Raw genomic sequence first — 18,700 nt, forward strand, 5'->3', positions numbered from 1 at the left:
AAGAGATACAGAAACCAAGTTGTCTTTGACTGCTTTGTTTGTACACAGAATCATAGAAATGTAGGTCTGGAAGGGACCTTGAGAGGTCACCTAGCCCAGCCCCCTGTGCTGAGGCAGGACCAAGTACTCCTATACTATCCCTGACATGTGCTTGTCTAAAATAAAAGTGCTTCAGTGCCAATGAAATATATATCCATAAACCAATGTAAACTGTACCAGCTTAATGTTAATTAGGGTCCTTGATACTAAAATAATTAAACTTGTACCTCTTTCATTTCCTTCATGAATGTTGATGAATTTGTTTCTATATCATCATCCATACCAATTCTAGTGAAAATTTGCTCAGCAATTCTAAAAGAAGAATATTCTGCTGGGACATAAGAACCTGCAAAATAAAATAAAAGTACAAGTTACCTTATGTTATCACTGGTAGTAACACTATAGCTAAAAATTGGCCTTGTGTAATACACATAAAATCTCATCTTATTTTTAAAAACATTTTTCCACTTAGTAAATAATGAAATTTTCAGTAGAAAACAATATGAGTAGTGCAAAAGAATACTTATAAGGTAAACTGTTGCTCACCAATCTGTGCCATAATTTGACAGAGAGCAATCTGTTTCAGGTAAGTTGATTTTCCACTCATATTTGGTCCTGTAATAATGATAAAATTGCTGCCTTCTGTGATATATGTGTTATTAGAAACAGGTTTTTCCACAGATATCTTTTCAAGAATGGGATGCCATCCCTGCTTGATTGCTAAGGTATCAGTAAATTCTGGACGAACTAAACCAAGAAAAAATTATAAGAAATGTTAAGCACTAAATACAAAATAAACTTATGACAATTATTAAAAAGCTAAATTTTTAAATAAAATAAGAATCACTCATGCAGAGCTCCGAGTCTGTTACTCTTCCTCTTGTTGAATAATATCTTGCTACTTGAGTTGGGGGCTTCACTCCTCTGCCAGGCATAGCATGACAAGGTGCTGCCTCAGTTTCCCCCAACCTGTATCTACAAAATAAGTCAAAACAAGCTTGCCTTAAAGCATTTCCCTTTAATTAACAGAAACAAATATCCCAGACAGGGAAAGACCTTCCACTCGAGCCTTTAATCCTACTCCTCGCTCCAGATTTGGGAGACCCCTCTTACATAGTTCTGTATTTTGCCTGCATCATGAGGCTCCTAGTCCTCCTCCCTGGAGCTGGAGTAATGTTCAGAACAGTCTTTCTACTGTTTACAGAAAATAACCCTCCATCCTCCTCCCCAGAGCTGAAGGTACCACCTTCACCTTCCCAGTTCTCACTGGAGCTTGGGTAGAACTCTTGCCAGTGCTTTAGCTAACATAGCATAAAGATATGATCCAGTTCTTCTCCCTGGAACTGAGGTTCAGGTATCATTTGTCTATCCCATGAAAGAATAGGCATCCTCCCCCTTTTCTATTGCCCGCTGTCTCCTGTCATCAGGAGTCTTTTTTCCCCAACACTGCTCCTTGCTGACCTCCTCTCCAGACTGAGTTCTGGTAATTTTATTAAAATCAGGTGCTCCTCTAATTGAGCAGTAATCAGCCACCTGGGCAATCGATTAGCTCCCAATCCACCAATTAGTCACCAAGGCTGGCTTACCAACCTTAGTCATGGGTAGACTGTCCCTAATTCTCTCTAAAAGGTCAGTCACCCCGTGACAAGTACTGTTCACAAAGAAGGGATTATTCAACATGAGCAAGAGTGGAAGAATCAGAAAGGATATTCCCATGTAGAAGACCTATAGCTATCAAATCAGCAAAGACAGTATACTTGGAGGAATTAATGGGCTGTTATCAGGTAGAGATTACATCTTTTATACAAGTCCTCATGATCTATTACAGAAAAATAACATCTTAGCCCTCCATCCTAAGATAACATGCCAAGATTGTGTTCAGAAGCAAGTGGGGGAATATACGAATAAAAAGGGAAAGAAAAGTAGGAAAAGTGAAGCTGTAAAAGTAATTCATACACTGAACTGAAATTCAATTTTAGTTCTATAGATGACTAATATATGAAGAGATAAATACAAGAGCCACAAACTAGACCTGGTACTATTATATAAATAGTGGGGGACAGGGGTGTAGCTTTACCAGCATTTTTATTTATATTTACCATCTCTTAATAAGAAACTTACCATAGTCAGAAAGAGTGCAGGCATGGGCAAATGACAGCAACATATCCAACATTGACACAGTATCAGAGAGTTTGTATAGGCAATGGATATGTTCATAGATTTCACTCAGTAGTTTACACACTATCCTGCAAGCAGACAGCTCTGAATTAGTTACTGTACACTACTATATTTTATTGCTTTACACAATTTACAGCAATAAAGTAATTATTAAGTTCATAATGTCAATATGGTACTTAGATACTAGGATGACAGGCATTACATAAATGCCATAGAGATTTGTAAACATGGACAATTCTGTGAATTTCTAAAAAGCGTAGTAAGTTATTGGGGAACAACTTCTAGGCCAAATTCTGCCATCAGCTTTGCAGATGCAACTTCCACTGCTTGAAAGTGAGCTGCATATGCAAAATTGACTCTAAAAAACACAGTTTTTGAACCAATGATGTTCTTTGTCCTCCAAAAAGTGTGACTCTTCAGTTTCTTGAGTATTTCATGTTTAAAATGGGTTCACATGATCTCCAAAATAAGATGTAGCCAAAAAAACCTCTCTTAGCTTTTGTGATCTAGAAGAAAAGAGAACAATATATGCCCTTGGGTCCCTTTATAAGCATAATTTATGGAAAAACTGAAGGTAATTCTACTTAAAATGAAAGGCATACTTAATATAAATAATGGCTACAAATTGCCAAATTGCTATACTCATGGTGTCATTTTGTGTTGATAATATTCTACAAAAAGTTTAATAAATGTGATGGATACTCTTCTTTTTAATGAATAAATCCCTATACATTTTAATCATAATTCAGAATAATGTAGATTTAGCCTTTTAATGTGCTCTCTCGTGAAGAACACTCACTCTGCAATCTGGAGTGCTTTTATAAGACCCCATAATTTACCAATGAAAATATATTAGAAAACCTCACAACTAGTTGTTAATATGGCAAATAAATCAAGTTAACACAAATATTAAAGAGTTTGAAATGTTCTTACAAGTAGGTCATGTGATAAATTTCTCTCAAAGACTCCTGGCATCTTTCATTCATTTTAATTAAGTCTGCTGAAGTAAAGCTATATGCATTTTTCATTTTAGTGATCTGTAGGGAAATTCAAACTTTAAGTAACACATTTCAAATAAACACACACAAGGAAAGTTTTCAGAGTAGCAGCCGTGTTAGTCTGTATCCGCAAAAAGAACAGGAGTACTTGTGGCACCTTAGAGACTAACAAATTTATTTCTGGAAATCTTTCTTTATTTCTTTATTTCTATTCCATTCTATGCATCCGAAGAAGTGAGCTGTAGCTCACGAAAGCTCATGCTAAAATAAATTTGTTAGTCTCTAAGGTGCCACAAGTACTCCTGTTCTTTTTGCACATAAAGAAAGATTTTCAGAAAACAAAGTAGGAACAATCTGGAAAGCAAGTGACAAAACTGTTCCCTTATTTCACTTTTCCTAAATAAAATAGCATGGAAAAAACAAGAAAACAAAATGCAAATATCAGAATGATAGAAACCTTATAACATTTCATATTATCTCACAAATAATATACCACATATTGACATTTAACACACAGCATAAAAGAATATGGGTTAAATACATTCTAGCCTCATTTATTATGTAATATCACTGAAGTCATTAATTTCATGACAAAACATGTCCAGAACACATACCTTTGTAAATTCTGAAGGAAGCTGACCATTAGGTAATGCTGCACATTCTGCATTCATTTGGATAAAAAATCCACGAGCAGAACTGAAACTCATCTTCAGAGGTAGGTTGTATTTTTCTCCAAGCTGTGTTATCATTCCTAAGTAATATGGGGGTGGGAGGGTAATCAGCCATAACTGAAATATTTTCTAACATACTATAAAACTCACTGTGTTATCTGAGTAGAAAATTCATCATGCGGATATCTAGATACCAATTCCAGTAAATTAGACAGCCTTGTTAGGACCTTGAAACGGGGCTTGTGTGGAGGTGAAAGAGCTTGGTAAGCCATTCAAATAAGAGCGCTAACTTTATAAAACTAGTGGACAAAAAGTGCCAGGTGAGAATAGGAGAATTCATAGGTTCTTTTTAAAGATATTCATATGTCGTCATGGGGATCTCAGGGGTGGGTTGTCCTTTTGCTGGAAAGGAAGATTTCTCAGAGAAGTAAGCTTCAGATGAATCCACTTTCATGCCAGTGGTGTTTCACCCTGCTTTCTCAACAGGTAACTGTAATGCTTAGATCTGGGGCTGTCAATCTTTTCCCACTCACTCCATAGTTCAGAATCCTTTGCATTTCTAAATCCTAATCCCAACCCACCCACCTAGGAGGGTGATAGATGCAGAGGACTATTAGGTGGCAGGAGGAAAGGTGCTGCTAAATTATAGGAATTCTGAATTTTGCTGAGTGGGGTACAGGCATGTGCGGGTGCTTGGGTGGATGAGGAAAAATACTGATGTTGTACTACTGTGTGGGGAGAAAAGGAGGATGCTGTTGAACAAGGTTTCCCTGGCATTCATACTCCTCACTGAGCTGGCTCAATCTCCCACTGTTGCTACCACCAGAGACACAGACCAGCAAATGGTTAGGTAGAGAGGATGGGCTCTGTTGGACACCTGGGTCCAGGAGTTACTCAGTGCTCCAGTGTCAGCATTTGCTTCCTCAATGCTTAGCATGATAACAGGAAAAGGATAAAAGAAGCTCTTCTGCTGTAAACATGTGGGCTGCAGTAAAACTGGACTGCAGTAACCATTAGGAGGGAGAGAGAGCTCCTCCCTGCCTACATCTCTCTGGGTCAGCCATGTAAGGAAAATTTTGGAAAGCAAGGGAACAACTAAACTCTTGTGATGTTCACTCTGTGTCATGTCAACTGTAAGCTACAAAGCTAACAGGAACCTCAAGACAATCTATAGTGTATTATTGGTGTTAAAAATTCTATTATTCACATGTGCTATTTGTCATTCTTTCCTGTTAAAGTGTGAACTAAAAGAACAATCTTGTCTGCTCAGAAACGTGATAGGAGCCATTCAGAAAAAGACAATTATTTTCATCAACTTTAGACACTTTATCTAAAACAGTTACACTCAAAGAATAGAGGCATTCTTCCAACATTGATTTTATTCATTTTGGCTTTAAAATAATATCAAGAAAGTGGTTTTACACAATTCTTAATAGCACACAGTTAAATCATAGCTCACAGACTCAAACTAGTTAAAATATTAAAAACAAAGTATTTGTGTTTGTAATGTGTCAGCAGATGATAAAACTAATTTTTTGTACCAGAAAATTTTATTTGAAATAACATTGTTTCAACACTTCAAACTGAATTTAGATGCACTGCATTGTAGGTGCAAACCATAGGTTTTAAATGGAAAGATTACTATATGTTTGATTCATATACAGCTTGTTTTTCTTTGGCAGAATAAACAAAGCAATCTTTTTACTTTTTAAAATCACAAAATAATTATTCATCATTTCATTTTAATTACAGTTTTTATCTACAAATGGAAAATCTCAATGTAAATTTCAAATAGGGTTACCATATTTCAAGTTCCCAAATAGAGGCCACTGCAAGGGGGAAGGGAGAGATGGAGGGGGAGGGGAGTACAGTTTATTTCTACTTTGAATATCTAGCATTTATAAATAACAAGTGTAATGTCCTCAAAATATCCTGAAATAGGACAAGAAAGGAAATATCATGGACATTTGTTCATATTTAAAAAATCTGCCAGGACAGAGATCGGAGGACCAAAAATAGGTTGTGTCTGGGAAAACCGAGACATATGGCAACCCTAATTTCAAATGTACCTTTTTATCAATGACAAAATCAAATTACAATAAAAATATTTGCCTTCTCTTCATTAGAAAGTTAGCACTATATATTCTTGTACAATTTTATGGTTCTATATAATGGATGCAATATATTTCTATTAGCGATCAATCGTGAAATACCTGCTATGTCATCTACAATCTCTGTGTATGTTCTACGAGCTATATCAAGGAATTCATTGATATTTGGCCTGACTGCATAGCACTTCTGGGTCCTCATATTCAGGCATCCTTTTGTGTATCTTGTATCATCATTAATGACAGTTTTAATCTTTTCAAGTATGATTCCAAACCTACAACAGTAGTTATATCAGCTATTAGCTAGGTAATATTTTTCAACTTAATTATCAACATTATCTTCAATTATAAATAAAAATGACTGAAGCCAATAAACAGAAAACTTAACGTGATTTTTTTTTACCTCAGACATCATATGAACACACCTAACTTTAACCTAAATATTTCAATACCTTAAAGAATAGCAGACATTGCACACTGCTCAGATATCGGAAACAGCTACTTGTCCTCAGTCATTTTGGGTGATTCTAAGAAATCAAAGTATTCTCAATTTTTTTTGTCTTTTCAATAATATCTACTGGAGTATTTAATTTTTGTAATAATTTAAATTATGTTTGTCATTCATAACAATCAACTATTGTTAAAACCAATTTTCTGTTTATCTTTTTTCAAATTTCTCCTGCAATAGTTGAAAAACTGAATTTCTAAAAACTTCATAAGAAAGAATAAGTAAAATTAAGAGCTTCTAATGATAACACAAAACCCAGGAGCTATATCTATAAATAATTCAAGAAGCAATATCTTAAAATCCTAGCCATCCTCAGAAAAAAAGGAGACAACAAGATATTCTAGCTATGAAAATATTATCACAGTACCTTTTGTCTTCCAGAGAACTGTAATATGCCTTTAATAGATGTGTCTTGCAGCTTTTCAAAGCAGCCTATTGAAAATTAAAATATAGATTAAAATGTAATCATGTTTTTATGATTAAATAATCATTTTAACAGTCCATAAGGCCTTAGATTCACCTAGGCTTATTTGAAATTGGGGTGATATAGAGAGCTTACTGGTTGGGCTGGCATCTATTTAAGTTAAATAATCATTATAAAATTAAGCTTTTAACTAGCATTCAGAATCCAGTTCCGAAAGTATTAGAGACTCAAATATGTTTATTTTTAAATCAACATCAAACTTAGCATAGATTTAGAGGCCCTTGTCTTATTTTTAGAGGATGTTGCTACAGTGACAATGTACAGTTCCATGAGATATAAAGTAAATATAATGAACTGCACTGTGTGACAACAAAAATTAACTAGTTTGGGTTTTATATAGAAAAAGTAACAGAATACATTTTACCTTTAGAGGATCCACAAGTTCCAAAGTATGCTTCAGATAGATTAAATTAGTTATTTTTGATTCAGCAGCTTTAACCTGTTGAAAAAAAAATTACAAATACAGTACGTATAAATTTTTAAAATACATTTCAAAACAAGCATGTATTTTACACACATATTCTGAATGTTTTTTTCATGCACTATTAAGTGATTTATGAAAATTCATATGACTAATGACCAGCTTGACAATTTGTAAATTTGCTGTTTTTTTTTTAAATTTGACTATATATGGCTTGAGAAAACTCAAATTACAATACAATATTTTCAAAAGAGTTCTTCAACTGACAAGAAGTCTAAAATATTTGTGCTTTCTTACGGAGAACAGAACATTTGCTATGTGCTGTTGTTGCCTTATAAAGAAAGAATAGGTAGCAGTTCCATAAGGAAAAAAAATCTAATTTTTGTGTGGCGAGTTTAAATCAATGTTGGAAAATCAAAGGCTTCTGAAAATGAAACTGAAGAAAACTTTAGATTTGAAAAATGGAAAATTCTTATGTAGAAACTAAGGCAGATTTTCAAAGGCACAAATGAAAATCTTCCCTGTTTTTAAAGTCAAATTAATAGAAAATATAAATAAAAGTGAAAGCTCCTGTGTGGGAAATACTAAACAGTATTTTTATTTCAATTTTATGAAAAATTCAATTACACATACAAATCTACTAAAAAGCCTTAGTTTACTTTAAAAATAATTATGCTACAAATTGTTGGAACAGAAACACCCCAACCCACCCAATTTCTAATGTTCTGAAGTTTCTTAGAAAGAAAAATGTGCTCACAGAACTCAATTAAATCCCTTTATATGTTGCTGAATTTTGCTGAATTTTCTTCTCAGAATGAAGCTTGGCAATCAGTCCAGATGGTGTCTTAGTGTAATTGAAGTATCAGGGGTGACATTTACAGAAATATTCCTTAAAATTGAGCAATTTGATTGACTTGGGTCACCTTAGCAAGGTGGAAGCAAGCAAGAGGAGTTGTTCCAATAACCATAGCAAGTTTCTGCCAAAATCTCCCCCACATACACACATTACCAATTACAACTCCAGGAACTTCAGTGTGTCTTGCTTTTAAGGAAAAAAAAGCAGCATTCAACAGTTTTTTTATTCTATACCTGTTGGTAACATTATAACATGGTGTTTTAATTTATTTTTTAACATTTTAAAATAGACACATGGATGAGAGTAAAAAGAAAGATTTATTTCCTTTCTAATTTCTTTTTTGTCTAAATTAGCATCCAGAAACACTAAGGAAAATTGTGATGTACTGGCTGTATTTTAAGTATACTGAATCAGAATAGTTCTTTTGTTAACAATGAAGTCTAGGCAGCTGTATTGTTACTAAAGCACTTTCCTCACGTACTTTTTTACACTAGTTGGATGCACTTAGTCATTGGTTAGTGATGTTTTGCAGTTTGCAAATAACGGAAGTGGTAACAGCCTACTCTGAGATGAGCTAGTTGAAGCTGTCAAGGTTGGTGCTGAAGTCCAGGATTCAAATCTTGCTGTTGATGCACTGAGAATAGGGGCACGTAACAGATTTTTTTAAATTAAATTTAAAACAAAATGGGTGACAAAATCTGGACCTAAAAAATACCCTGATTTGAGATGTTGACTTGTATTTAAATATTCTCTGTATCCCTCTATCTCTAAAACAGCTTGCTAAATATGGCAGGTTCAAATTTTCAATATATTTTAATCCCCTTGAAAATTTGTGCATGTGCTATATTTGAAGAAAATGAGTTGTAATAAAACAAATGTTAATAATTGCTGCATTTAATTGTACTGTCTATGTTATGTGTATTAATAGTTTGTACCTTGATCGCTGCTGAGAGAACTTATTTCATAGTTGTAAGAGACTTTCACTTGGCTTAAGCATGAAGGCCTGTGTTCGGAAGCTAAAAGGAACAAGATTCTAAGTTCTGGCTTGACAGATTTGGAAGATTTATTTAGTAACTGAAACTAAACTAAAGAGGTTTGTTTTTTAGTAAATGTTTTGCAGCCCATATATAAGGGATAATCTCAACTGCTTTTTATTTTATAAGAGGCTCCTGAGGCTAAATAATAGACAAAGCAAAGTTAAGTGGGCAATCAATCTAAAAACTGTGAGTATATTACAAAAAGGAGATTATTTCTATTATACAACTTTTAACATTAAAAGGTGTATTTTACCTTTCATGCTCATATGAAAATGCTTCTGTCTCCTACTCTCCAGTGATGTTAAGATGGAGGTGTGCTTAGGATGAATATGTAAGAGGATGGAGATTTTAAAAGTACAGTGGCATTTGTGAAGGAACAACAATCACTTTTTTTTAGTCATTCTCCACAAGGGTAACAGGGCCTCGCTTCCTCCCCAACTCCATAACAGCTTGAGCTTGTTAGCCTTGCTGCTTTGCCCACCTTTTCTCCTTCACTTGCGAAGAAATGAGTGTTTGATTAGACTGGGTGTAGGAAATTGCAGATTGTGTGAGAGCAATTCACATCAGTCATGTATTTTGTTGTTGTGTATTTGAGCTGATCTGGAGGAACCAACAGGCCTGTTTCAGTGTATTTTTTAAATATTGTCAAGGATGCCTAGAGCATTAGCTAGGTGCTCTTTTATTACTCTCTACATAAATCTAAATAAATAAATGAAAACACTTTGTGACTGGCTGAAATTCTTCTCCTGTTACAGAGTAAAAAATATGGTTTAGTTTAAGGGGTACGTACTTTCATCTTTCTGGGTGAGGAACAACATATATAAATCGCTGTATATCTTTAAAACTATGTTTCCATCTCTCTTTAATGTACAATCTTTTTCTTACAATATACTACAATTGTACAGCTGCTATATGAAGTTTATATGTTGCATACTCTATTGAGATAACTGACAATTATTCATTATTTATGAGATAGATGCATTTATAAACCTACTGTATCTTGCTTTGGAATTTGTACTAAAATTGAAAGAAGTTGTTCAGTATCCAGGAATCTTGAAATCACTGTAAAACAAAATTAAACACAAATTAGAAACTGAGCTGAAACTTGGAAAAGTGGAAGTCAAATCCTAGTGAGGCAAATAGAAAGGAGCACAAACACTGCCAACTTAAGTGCAAGAGTGTAATAAGAAAAGCCAAAGAGGAGTTTGAAGAACAGCTAGCCAAAAATTCCAAAGGTAATAAAAGACGGTTACTCACCGTTGTAACTGTTGTTCTTCGAGATGTGTTGCTCCTATCCATTCCAGTTAGGTGTGTGCGCGCCGCGTGTAAGTTCGTCGGAAGATTTTTACCCTAGCAACACTCGGTGGGTCGGCTGGGCGCCCCCTGGAGTGGCGCCGCTATGGCGCAGGATATATACCCCTGCCGACCCATCTGCTCCTCAGTTTCTTCTTGCCGGCTATTCCGACAGTGGGGAAGGAGGGCGGGTCTGGAATGGATAGGAGCAACACATCTCGAAGAACAACAGTTACAACGGTGAGTAACCGTCTTTTCTTCTTCGAGTGATTGCTCCTATGCATTCCAGTTAGGTGATTCCCAAGCCTTACGTAGGCGGTGGGGTCGGAGTTAGATGTTGCAGAATGCAAAACTGCTGAGCCAAAGGCTGCATCATCTCTGGACTAATGAGGCAAAGGTGTGGACCGAGGACCAGGTAGTTGCAAGACACACCCCCTGAAAGGGTATGTGAGCCAGGAAGGCAGCAGAGAAGCCTGAGCCCTGATGGAATGTGCAGTAAGGTGGCTCTATGGAACATGGGCCAAAACATAGGAGGTGTGGATGCACGACGTCATCGAAGATGAAATCCTCTAGGAGGAGATAGGTATGCCCTTCGTCCGGTATGCCAGTACGACAAAGATTTGGGGGCGTTGCGAAAGGGCTTTGTCCACTCGATATAGATTGCGGACGCCCTACGGACGCCTAGGGAGGGCAATTGTTGCTCTCCTTGCGATGAGTGTGGCTTCGGAAAGAAGACCGGAAGGGAGATATCCTGGTAGATATGAGAGGCCGACACCACCTTAGGGAGGCAGGTCGGACGTGGTAACAACTGCCCTCGTCCTTGAGGAACACAGTATACCGTGGGTCTATTGTGAGAGCCTGAAGCTCGGAGACTCATCTGGCCGCTGGAAAGGCTACAGGAAAACTGTCTTCCAGGACAGGTATATCAATGAGCATGTTGTCATTGGCTTGATTAGGGCAGTCATAAAACTGGTTAGAACCAGGTTGAAGACCCAGGTTTTTGGCGGGGCCCAACTGGGGGGTGGTATAAACACTCCAAGCCCTTGAGGAACCTAGAAACCACAAGGTGTAAGAATACGGAGCGGCCAGTCTCCGCTGGGTAGAAGGTAGAGATGGCTGCCAAGTGTACCCTTAATGATGATTGCTCTGCTGTTTGAGAGCAGAGGTAGTCCAAGATGGAATGGATCAGGACCTCGGCTGGAGAAACATTGTGTGTTTCGAAGCAGCAGGAGAAACGCTTCCACTTGGCCAGATACGTTAACCGAGTGGAAGATTTCCTACCACCCAGGAGAATCCTGTAGAACCGAGGCAGAACAACGTAACTCGGATCGGTTTAGCCATGCAGCAGCCATGCTGCGAGGTGCAGGGATTACAAGTCCGGGTGGTGAAGCTTGCCGTGATCCCGCGTCATGGGGTCTGGGCAAAGAGGCAGGGGAATAGGGTTGGCTACCGACAGGTGTAGCAACGTGGTGTACCAGTGCTGCCTGGGTTACGCTGGAGCGATCATGATTAGGTGCGCTCTGTCCCTGCGGAGTTTTAGCAGGACCCTGTGAACCAGCGGGAACAGTGGAAAAGCATACAGCAGATGGCTCATCCACGGCATCAGAAAAAACCTCCAAGACCGAGCCTGGGGAGAGGCCTTGGAATGAGGAGAACTTCTTCTCTCTTTACGTTCTCGCGAGAGCGAAGAGGGCTATGTGGGGAAAGTCCCACTTCCGGAAAACGGAATGGATAATGCCCGGAGGAAACGACCACTTGTGAGACAGGAAGGATCTGCTGAGGCGATCCGCCAGCTGAAACGCCTGGTATACAAGGCAGACTGCTCTCAGCTCTCGGACATTGATGTGTAAGGCCAGCTCTTGAGCCGACCGAAGGCCGTGAGTGCGAAACTGACCCAGGTGAGCACCCAGCCGAGGGATGGGGTGTCTGTCATGAGGGACCCCGAGGGGTGAATGGAACAGCATCCCTGGATACACCAGGGAGGCGCTGACTCCCGGTCGAGGGAGCCTAGGATGCTCGGGGGGAACGAGACGACCATGAGTATGCTATCTCTGCCCAGGTGGTACACCAAGGTGAGCCATGATTGAAGTGGACGGAGGCGAAGCTTGGCATGTTTGGTTACAAACGTGCAGACAGCCACGTGACTCAGGAAACCTAGGCAAGTGCGAGCCAAAGTTGTCAGGAAGGCCCGTAGACCTTGTACAATTGTTACCAGCGCATGAAACCGAGGCTGAGGTAAGCAGGCTCTGGCGAGACTGGAGTCCAGGATGGCCCCAATGAATTCTATTCCCTGTGTGGGAATCAGAGTGGATTTTTCTATTGATCATCAGGCCTAGACACAGGAATAGGTCCGTGTCGATGCCCACATGACTGGTAACTTGGGCCCGGTGGTCCCTCGAATGAGCCAATCGTCTAGATACGGAGAACGTGTATCCGACGGTGGTGAAGAGAGGCGGTGACTACAGCCATGCACTTTGAATACACTTGGGCTGTATAGAGGCCAACCGGGAGGGCCGCATACTGGAAACGACGGTAGGCCCCAAAGCGGGGGTACCTTCTGTGTGGAAAAGGAATGGCGATGTGAAAATACGCGCCCTTCATATCGAGGGCAGCATACCAGTCTCCGGGATCCAAGGATGGGATGACGGTCCCCATGGGTACTATGCGGAACTTATCTGCATTGTGAACTTGTTGAGTTCCCGCAGGTCTAGGATAGGTCTGAGACCTTCCTTCGCCTAGGGGATTAGGTTTTGTCCTTAGGTACCTCCTGTATAGCTCTGATGAAGAGGAGCGTCCACACCTCTTGCAAGAGGAATCGCTTGTGAGAGGGGTCCCCAAGAGGGACGAGGATGGGTAGGCTTTAGCCCCATTGGTGGTTAGAAGGACCCTAATTTTGGCTCCTTTGGGGTCCTGATTGATGCCTACGACCGCGTAAGCGACGCCTGCTGGCAAAATCCTGTCTTTGTCTAGGTGCAGGGTAAGAGCGGTGAGGCTGGGGACGGAAAGGTCGGCGCTGAAGCACGGGCGTGTGCATGCTGAGAGAGAGCGCAAAGTGACCCTGTTGCCCTTAAGGCTTTGCAGCCTAGGGCCAGTTTTTTCAGAGAACAGGCCTTTGCCATTGAAGGGCAAGTCCTGTATGCGAGGGAAGGCTCGATAACTGGAGCCATGAAAAGCGCCTCGTGGCAACACCCGAGGCCAGAGTTGTGGCAGTGGAGTCAGCTGCATCCAACAAGGCCTGGAGGGAAGCTCTCGCCAGCTTCTTCCTTTGTTCCAGGAGGGCATCGAACTCTTGACGGGAGTTCTGAAGAACCAACTCTGTAAATTTGCCCACCGCCACCCATAGTAGCGGCTAAGCAGGGCTTGCTAGTTTGCTACACAAAGTTGCAGGGCTCCCGCCGAGTACATCTTATGGCCCAGTAAGACCATTCGCCTAGCCTCCTCGGAGTTAGGGGCTGGTGCCTGCTGGCCATGGCATTCCGTCCCATTGAGGGACTGGACGACAATGGAGCGGGGGGGGGCGGATGTACATATAGGTACTCGCACCCCCTGGAGGATACCATGTACTTGTGTTTCGATTAGAGGAGGGCCCGAGGAGTATGTTCCTGCCCCCACCTCATCTGGGGAGGAGGAAGAAGAAGGCCAGGTACAAGCGGGTCCTGTGTGGGCTCGCGCTCCTGGACGACCTCCTGATCCGGTGGGATCTGGGAGCCCGGTGGCTGAACCGGGGCTTGCTCTGTACCGGTCGGAGGGGGACGGCTAATTGTCGCCTCTGGCACCCAGAGCTCCGACGGAACGGAGCGAGATGGGACCACCGGTACGCCTCTGGCGTGGTAGTACACCCAAGGTGACTCGAATGACCACTGATAGGTCTCCTGGAAGACTCTGACAACACTGATGCGTGGCTGGATGGCCCTGGAGGAGCTGAAATCGGTACCGGGAGACATACCGGTACCGAGAACGGGACCTGCCACCGGAGCTGTGCCGGGCGGTCGACCGAGAGCATGAGGCTCAATGTTCAGGACTGGCTACGGGAGTCCCGGTGCCTGGGGCGGTGCCGGGAGCTGGATCGGTGCTGAGTGTACCGGGCTGGCGAACGGGACGCTGACCGGTGCCGTGAGTACTACTGGTACCGAAATGGAGAACGGTGCCGAGACTGTGAGCAGCGTTAGGACCTCGATCGGTGACAGGACCAAGAACGTCTGCGGGCCCGCGATCGTGAACGGTGCCGTTCTGCGGTGCCGACGCAGGGTGGCGTGAGGAAGACAGGCTCGCCGATAGACAATATAACCCACACCGGCAGTGCTGGGGGTTAAAGCAGCGCAGGCTCTGCCCTTGCCATCAACTCCCTCACTGTGGAAATGTTTCCGGCGTGCTCGACCACAGCTCGCACCGGGGAGCATTCAGGTGCTGGACTCAACGGCTCTTGCGTAGCCGGAGTCTACAGTGCTGATACTGTCGGTGCCGCAGCAGGTACAGGTGCCAGGCAGTGCGACGTAGTAGAGCGCTCGGGCTGCGGAGCAGGCGGCTCGGACGCAGCTTCATAGCGAGCTCGACCACGGTCCGTACCGGGGAGCTTTCCAGCACCGGACTCGACGGCTCTTGCCTGGCCGGAGTTAATGGTGCGGATATTGTCGGTGCCGCGGCAGACCTCGGTGCCAGGCGATCCGACTGAGCATAGCGCTCGGCTGCGGAGCAGGCGGCTCAGACGCAGCTTCATAGCGAGCTCGACCACGGTCCGCACCGGGGAACTTTCCAGCACCGGACTCGACAGCTCTTGCCTGGCCGGAGTTAATGGTGCGGATATTGTCGGTGCCGCGGCAGACCTCGGTGCCAGGCGATCCGACTGAGCATAGCGCTCGGCTGCGGAGCAGGCGGATCGGACGCAGCTTCATAGCGAGCTCGACCACGGTTCGTACCGGGGAGCTTTCCAGCACCAGACTCGACGGCTCTTGCCTTGCCGAAGTTAATGGTGCGGATATTGTCGGTGCCGCGGCAGACATCGGTGCCGGGCGATCCGACTGAGCATAGCGCTCGGCTGCGGAGCAGGCGGCTCGGACACAGCAAGGATATTGTGCCTCTTCATCCTCCAGGAGAGGGATCCCTGCCAAGTGGACGTCGGGGCCAGCGACGGCCGGTACCGAGAGGCCTTGGCAGTACCGGCGATCCGGTGCTGAGGGAGCGCTCCTGAAGACTAACCAGCGCTCGGTGCTGAGAGCGGAGGAGCAAGAGCTGCCTCCCTCAGGAGCTGTTTGAGACGAAAGTCCCGCTCCCCTTTGTTCTCGGATTAAAGGCCTCACACATGCGACACTTATCTGTGAGGTGATATCCCTCGAGGCAGTTAGGAGAGGATCTCTTGTCGGCATCGGCTTGTGGCCGGCCGAGCATTATAAAACCCTGTGGACCGGGCATCGGACCCGGCACCGGGTGAGGGGAAGGGGATAAACCCCGAACCCCTGTGAAATAAATACACTATACTATACTACAAACAAATAAAGATAACTACAACTATAAACATCTGAACTATATACTTAACGAGAGAAACTACGAGTAGCTAGGGAAGTGGAGGTCAGCTAAGCCGCGCTCCACTGTTCCAACGACCGACATGGGCGGTAAGAAGGAACTGAGGAGCGGATGGGTCGGCAGGGGTATATATCCTGCGCCATAGCGGCGCCACTCCAGGGGGCACCCAGCCGACCCACCGAGTGTTGCTAGGTCAAAAATCTTCCGACGAACGTGCACGCGGCGCGCACACACCTAACTGGAATGGATATGAGCAATCACTCGAAGAAGAACAAAATGTTTTTTAAGTACATCAGAAGCAGGAAGCCTGCTAAACAACCAGTGGGGCCCCTTGACGATCGAAACACAAAAGGAGCGCTTAATGACGATAAAGTCATTGCGGAGAAACTAAATGGATTCTTTGCTTCAGTCTTCACGGCTGAGGATGTTAGGGAGATTCCCATCCTGAGCTGGCTTTTGTAGGTGACAAATCTGAGGAACTGTCACAGATTGAAGTGTCACCAGGCAAAAAAAAAAGGGGGGGGGCGCCAGAGCGGCAAAGCGGGGAAAAAAAACACACAGCGCAGCAAAACGGGATGGGGGGAACAAAAAAACGGCGTGGCTGGAACTGCAAAGCGGGGAAAACAACAACAACAAAAAAACATGGTGCGGCCGGAGCAGTAAAACATGGTGCGGCCGGGGGAAGGGGGGGGAACAAAAACAAAAAAATGGTGAGGCTAGAGCGGCAAAGCAGGGGGGAAAAAAAAGAAAAGAAAACATGGTACAGCTAAAGCGGCAAAGCGGGGGGGGGGACAAAAACCGGCACGGCTGGAACGGCAAAGCGGGGCCAGGGGGAAACCTGCAACACAGCTGGAGCGGTAAAGCCGGGGGTGGGGAAACAAAAAACAAAAAAACATAGCATGGCTGGAGCGGCAAAGCAGGAGGAAAAAAAAACCTGCGGCAAAGGCGGCAGGGGGGGGAACACAAAACAAAAACACGGCGCGGCTGGAGTGGCAAAGCGGCGGGGGGAGGGACAACGGCACGGCTGGCAAAGCAGGGGGAAAAAAAAACCACCGGGCGGCCGGAGCCAGGGTGCAGGGGGACTCCCTGTGCTGCAGAGTGCACGCCCGGTCTAGTGGGGGGGAGGGGGACGGACGGGGGGGGGAGAGAGAGGGGGGTGGGCCAGTGCTTCAGCAGGGAGCTCACCCAGCGGCCCCGACCACCGTGCCGCCTGCGGGAGGGCTCCGCACTGCTCCGGTCGGCAGGGAGGGAAGGACGTGGGCTGCCCTGCTGAGTTTGCTGCAGGGCGCTCCCCTCCTCCACTCCCTACAGGGCGGCCAGAGCAGCAAACAAACAAAAACAAAAAGCGGCCGTGCTGCCCTAGGATTGGGCGGAATGCCAGCCCCTAGAATCTGCCGCCCCAAGCACCAGCTTGCTCAGCTGGTGCCTGGAGCTGGCCCTGAGTGTCACTAGAGGAGGTTTTGGAATTAATTGATAAACTCAACATTAACAAGTCACCGGGACCAGAAGGCATTCACCCAAGAGTTCTGAAAGAACTCAAATGTGAAGTTGCGGAACTATTAACTAAGGTTTGTAACCTGTCCTTTACATCGGCTTCGGTACCCAATGACTGGAAGTTAGCTAATGTAACGCCAATATTTAAAAAGGGCTCTAGAGGTGATCCTGGCAATTACAGACCGGTAAGTCTAACATCGGTACCGGGCAAATTAGTCGAAACAATAGTAAAGAATAAAATTGTCAGACACTTAGAAAAACAAAAACTGTTGAGCAATAGTCAACATGGCTTCTGTAAAGGGAAATTGTGTCTTACTAATCTATTAAAGTTCTTTGCAGGGGTCAACAAACATGTGGACAAGGGGGACCTGGTGGACATAGTGTACTTAGATTTCCAGAAAGCCTTTGACAAGGTCCCTCACTAAAGGCTCTTACGTAAATTAAGCTGTCATGGGATAAGAGGGAAGGTCCTTTCATGGATTGAGAACTGGTTAAAAGACAGGGAACAAAGGGTAGGAATTAATGGTAAATTCTCAGAATGGAGAGGGGTAACTAGTGGTGTTCCCCAAGGGTCAGTCCTGGGACCAATCCTGTTCAATTTATTCATAAATGATCTGGAGAAAGGGTAAACAGTGAGGTGGCAAAGTTTGCAGATGATACTAAACTACTCAAGATAGTTAAGACCAAAGCAGATTGTGAAGAACTTCAAAAAGATCTCACAATACTAAGTGATTAGGCAACAAAATGGCAAATGAAATTTAATGTGGATAAATGTAAAGTAATGCACATTGGAAAAAATAACCCCAATTATACATACAATATGATGGGGGCTAATTTAGCTACAACGAGTCAGGAAAAAGATCTTGGAGTCATCGTGGATAGTTCTCTGAAGATGTCCACGCAGTGTGCAGAGGCGGTCAAAAAAGCAAACAGGATGTTAGGAATCATTAAAAAGGGGATAGAAAATAAGACTGAGAATATATTACTGCCCTTATATAAATCCATGGTAGGCCCACATCTCAAATACTGTGTACAGATGTGGTTTCCTCACCTCAAAAAAGATATTCTAGCACTAGAAAAGGTTCAGAAAAGG

At 43.1% G+C, this 18,700-nt stretch overlaps 1 protein-coding gene and 1 long non-coding RNA gene across 8 annotated transcripts in view; one reads left to right on the forward strand and one right to left on the reverse strand.

Moving 5' to 3' along the window:
- The window catches only part of MSH4 (mutS homolog 4), an 81,201-nt gene that overhangs the window by 13,965 nt on the left and 48,536 nt on the right, over nucleotides 1–18,700 (reverse strand). For all 7 annotated transcript variants that reach the window (XR_005583406.1, XR_005583405.1, XM_039483435.1 and 4 more), the window contains exons 8-16: nucleotides 10,295–10,362; nucleotides 7,351–7,425; nucleotides 6,870–6,934; nucleotides 6,100–6,269; nucleotides 3,830–3,966; nucleotides 3,151–3,254; nucleotides 2,161–2,285; nucleotides 586–786; nucleotides 267–385 (exon numbers count right to left, since the gene is read on the reverse strand). Coding sequence is in view for 5 of the 7 variants with exons in the window: in XM_039483435.1 (XP_039339369.1) it covers nucleotides 267–385; nucleotides 586–786; nucleotides 2,161–2,285; nucleotides 3,151–3,254; nucleotides 3,830–3,966; nucleotides 6,100–6,269; nucleotides 6,870–6,934; nucleotides 7,351–7,425; nucleotides 10,295–10,362 (1,064 nt within the window). In the remaining 2 variants the exon portion in view is untranslated. The remainder of the gene's footprint in view (nucleotides 1–266; nucleotides 386–585; nucleotides 787–2,160; nucleotides 2,286–3,150; nucleotides 3,255–3,829; nucleotides 3,967–6,099; nucleotides 6,270–6,869; nucleotides 6,935–7,350; nucleotides 7,426–10,294; nucleotides 10,363–18,700) is intronic.
- The window catches only part of LOC120369782, a 62,249-nt gene that overhangs the window by 11,488 nt on the left and 32,061 nt on the right, over nucleotides 1–18,700 (forward strand). The gene's annotated exons all lie outside the window — the stretch shown is intronic.

Source organism: Mauremys reevesii, linkage group 8 (assembly GCF_016161935.1).
Source record: "Mauremys reevesii isolate NIE-2019 linkage group 8, ASM1616193v1, whole genome shotgun sequence".
Classification (NCBI taxonomy): domain Eukaryota; kingdom Metazoa; phylum Chordata; order Testudines; family Geoemydidae; genus Mauremys; species Mauremys reevesii.